We start from the raw sequence: 3,967 nt of genomic DNA, 5'->3' as shown, positions 1-3,967 counted from the left end.
TTACTCATGTGTGTTTTCACGAAAAAATATCATTGTGTGTGACCTACACAAAAATGACAAAATGCAAATCCCTATTCCTGTGAATAGTACAAATTCCTGTTCACTATTCTCATTTGGACATTTTGTCATTTTTATACAGGCCACACACAATGGTATTTTTTCGTGAAAACTCACACAAGTAAGTATCAACATAATATGTACATGCAAAATTTTACTTCACATTTGAAAAAAAATTAAATAGCATTTTTTTTGAACTTTTTGTAAATGGGTGCGCGCGTACCCAGGTTCCAATCCTCCGGGTCGCACACGGTAGTTGTTATATTAGATACAACATGTAGATACGACGCATTTGAGGTGTTGTATCTGTACACTTATTTAATATACAGTTAGATACGACTGTAGATACAACCCATTGCGAGTGCCCTTATTCATGTTTGTAATCCTAAGGTGGCACCAAAAGTTCATTTTATTGCCTGGGCAGATACGGATCTGTTAACACGGTCTTTCATGTGAAATAGAGAACTACACGGAGGGCTCATATTCCTTTGGGCGGACTCATAAAGGAGAGTGCTGTGACATAACTCTATTTTGTAATTTAGTGCTGATAGAAAGAGAAGAAAGCTATCGAAAGAGGTTCTTTAATAAAACAGGAAACGTCGATTAGATAAGAGAAATAAAGCAAATTAACATAGAATGAAGCTAAATTATATAATTTTGTTGTACATCAATAAACATATGAGACCAACATATGGAGTACTCTAGAGCTAAGTTGCAACTTTTATGTGGAAGTACGAGCACTAGGTGGGAGATAGAAAGCACCATAAGGGTAACCAGTCTTCATGTTGTGAGTAGCCTCGTGCACCTTCTTGAGCTCCATCGAGTCGACACAAAACAAGAATATGCCGACCTCAGTCAATAAAAATAGGTCATGCCCCCCATCTGCAACCCCAATGATCTTCACCGGCATAAAGGTAAACCAAGGGTTCGTATTCTGTGATTCAATTGCCTGAATAGGAAGAATCTGGCTCAGATCCACCGTCTTGCGCGTCACCCAAGCATCCGCGCCGCGTACCCACACACACAACATGAAACCCAGCACTCCGGCTAGGCTGAGCACGCCGTCCTCTGACTTGAATAGTCGGACATGGCCAAAGTTTGGCCGCTCGAAAGTTGTTAGGGTCCGGTGGTCCGTATCAAACGCGAGGACGAGATAGTCGAACAATGGTTGGTATAAGGTTTTGCCGACGATGACACATGGCTCTGGACGGATCTGATTTGTCGGTGGCAATACCACTGCTGATGCGGTCCACTTACCGGTGATCGAGGAGAAGACGTTGGCGTGCAGGCAATCTGTTAGCATGTCGTTGGACACGACGGCCAGGCGGAAGTGGCTGGAGTTGCAGGGCGTGCACCGGTCATCGCCACCGCCGTCTCTGGCGCATTCACATATCAGTGCGGCGCCACTATGCCTTCTGCTGAACGAGCCATCATTTGAAACGAGATGGTGGTCGCCGGTCATGGGTTGCCACACCAGGAACCTGTACCAGAGTTCGTCGTGGAGGAGGACGCGGCCATGGCAGCAGTCCAAGAACTTCCACTTCCTCATCTTGTGATCAACGGAGTCGAAGGTGAATCTCGCAGGGCCGGCCGCGTCCACGTGCACGAACCTCCGGGCGAGGTCGTCGAAGTTGTGGAAGAAGCCGAGGGTGACAGGCGCCCCGCGGCGCGCACGGTAGAGCTCATGGAGGAACACAGGGTCGTTCACGACGCGATGCCAGTCCTTGCAGACAGCGGATGCGCGGGCGAGCACCTGGGGGCTCGGCAAGAGGCGCTTCAGGATTTCGAGGTGCAGCTCCTCCGGCAGGCTGGTCGTCATGGCGGCGCCGTGGAAGCGGAAATTCTCAAGCACACGATCTGATCGCACGTCTGTACGTGGGACTATTTGTTTCTCTTGCAGCAAGCTACTAAATCGAATTCGGGTCGAGCTCCGCCTCCAACACAAGCACCAAAGGTTCCCATTGCGAATCCAAGAGATCCTAACGCGAACCCAAGACGATATGGCTGTGCGTCGTCCCGTTCTCCATCCGGATCCAGGACTCGACAGAGAACGGGTTTTCAGACATCTGAACTATCCTGGATCCTCTCGGCCAGCTACCGTAACCGCCATGCCCCGTGTGCCGTGCGAAACACAACCAGAGTTTGTGATACGGGCAGCACCAGTCCAGCCCGTGGTTGTGCCCCACGAAGATCGCCTAAAATACAAGTAAATTATTAACATCACAAGAGATGATCATCAGTCAGACATCAAATTAACGGCAAGTGCGATTACCTTAACCGATGGCCTCTTGGCAAGAGTGTCCATCATGCCCCATTCAGCTTGTTGCGGAGCCACATCTTCCATGTTGAGAGAGCCAACACATGGCCTTGTTATCTTACTCTTGGCCTTTGGAGCCACCTTGGCATACGCAGTGCTTGGTATGTGCCAGAAGACCAGCTCAGGAATCCTGCATTCGTTCCCCAAGAGGAAGTGCAACCTAGCATCAGAAATTCAGGATACCTACCAGATATATTTGCCAAGAACGTCAGATGTTGAATAAGAATGAGTTGTTGCAAGTTTCTTCTGACCTTCCATCTGGATTGAGGAACTGAGCCTGGCTCTGGAACCACCTGACCTGCGCGTCGGATATGACCTCCGGGTAGGATCCGCCGCCGGAGTCGAGAAAGTACATGAGCAGAGCAGGGTCTTGTTCCTTCTCGCGTGACAGCACCTGCAGGACGTAGTTGGACACGCCGGGCCAGAGCTTCTCGGGGCCGACCGATGAACGCGACAGCCCCTGCTCGCCGCCGTCGCGATCGACCTCTGCCATCATCAAGTCGACCCGCGGCGTCCCTCGGAAGCTGCAGTCCGAGACTGATGGTGGGCAGTGCACGGGCGGGACGCCATCAGGGGAGAACCATTCCATTGGCCACTCGAACGCCATGTCGTCGTGGTTGCCGAACACCGTCGCCCACGGAACCCGCCTGCGTCTGGCCGGGGAAAACGCTCTGTCCCAGTACAGGGTCGCGTTGGCGATCGGCACGTTGTTCGCGGTCACCAGGTCGCCCAGGTACACGACGAAGTCTGCGGTTAATTCAGTGACGGAGAGGTGAAATTTACAGAGAAAAGCTAGTTAAATCTGTGCAGAAATTACTGCATGTTGGAATTGGGGCAGCCACCGGCCGGACTATTACCTGGCTTCTCGGCGTCGAGCACGGCGGCCATGACGCGGTCGGAACCGGCGTCCTGGCCGGGTCCCCAGTCCGTCCAGGCGTTCTCGCCGTAATGCAGGTCTGCGAACAGCGCCACCTTGAACCGACCGTCCGGCGCGAACCGCAGCGGCGCCGGCGACCGGTGCCCCGCGGCGCCAAAAGCCAGCACGCTGGCGAGTAGGGCGGCGAGGGTTGCCGCGAGGCGGTACTGCAACCGCCGCATTTTGGCGCGCTCTTGGTGGCGTCAAGCGTGGATGTGGCAGCAGATCTAATCCAATATCTGTGTATAAAAAGCTCCCAGAAAGAGGACAGATTGGTGGTGCCATGACGCTGCCTCTGCAACTACTGCTAGGTTGGGTTACACTCACAGTCGATAGAGTACGTACGTGGCGTTCCATCCGGTCAAGTTCGTATGGCACAAAGGTTATACAGACAGCAACCTGCATAATTGTGTTACGCCAAGTGACAGTGCCATTCAGGTTTAGCAGACGGGAGAGGCTGGAATATGCGCCGGAATATAACCTTTTTATATTATTAAAACTGTTAGTATGTGCAGGTAAAGCCAAAAACTATTGTTTCTTAGTCAGGAGCTCTGCAGTTGCCGGGGTCTTAGATTAACAAAAGATATTCCCAAACTTGCACGCACGTCACGCCTCGATAGGCCAAATTGACGGCGATGTCCAGGTTTATCAGAATTCAGAAGGAAGTGGCTCGGAAC

The 3,967-nt window shown here is 51.6% G+C and overlaps 1 protein-coding gene across 1 annotated transcript; it reads right to left on the bottom strand.

Moving 5' to 3' along the window:
• Positions 1 to 2,036: 2,036 nt before the first annotated feature.
• Positions 2,037 to 3,472, bottom strand: LOC124662383 (probable inactive purple acid phosphatase 16). Its single transcript, XM_047200228.1, has 4 exons — positions 3,232 to 3,472; positions 2,626 to 3,121; positions 2,330 to 2,504; positions 2,037 to 2,252 (listed from the first exon to the last, which is right to left on the bottom strand). The coding sequence occupies exons 1-4, from the start codon at positions 3,470 to 3,472 to the stop codon at positions 2,037 to 2,039; spliced, it is 1,128 nt and encodes a 375-aa protein (XP_047056184.1).
• Between the last annotated feature and the right edge of the window lie 495 nt (positions 3,473 to 3,967).

This window comes from Lolium rigidum, chromosome 6, assembly GCF_022539505.1.
Source record: "Lolium rigidum isolate FL_2022 chromosome 6, APGP_CSIRO_Lrig_0.1, whole genome shotgun sequence".
In the NCBI taxonomy this organism is placed as follows: Eukaryota; Viridiplantae; Streptophyta; class Magnoliopsida; order Poales; family Poaceae; genus Lolium; species Lolium rigidum.
Note: the sequence above shows the minus strand (reverse complement) of the source record. Positions and strands in the feature narration are given on the sequence as shown.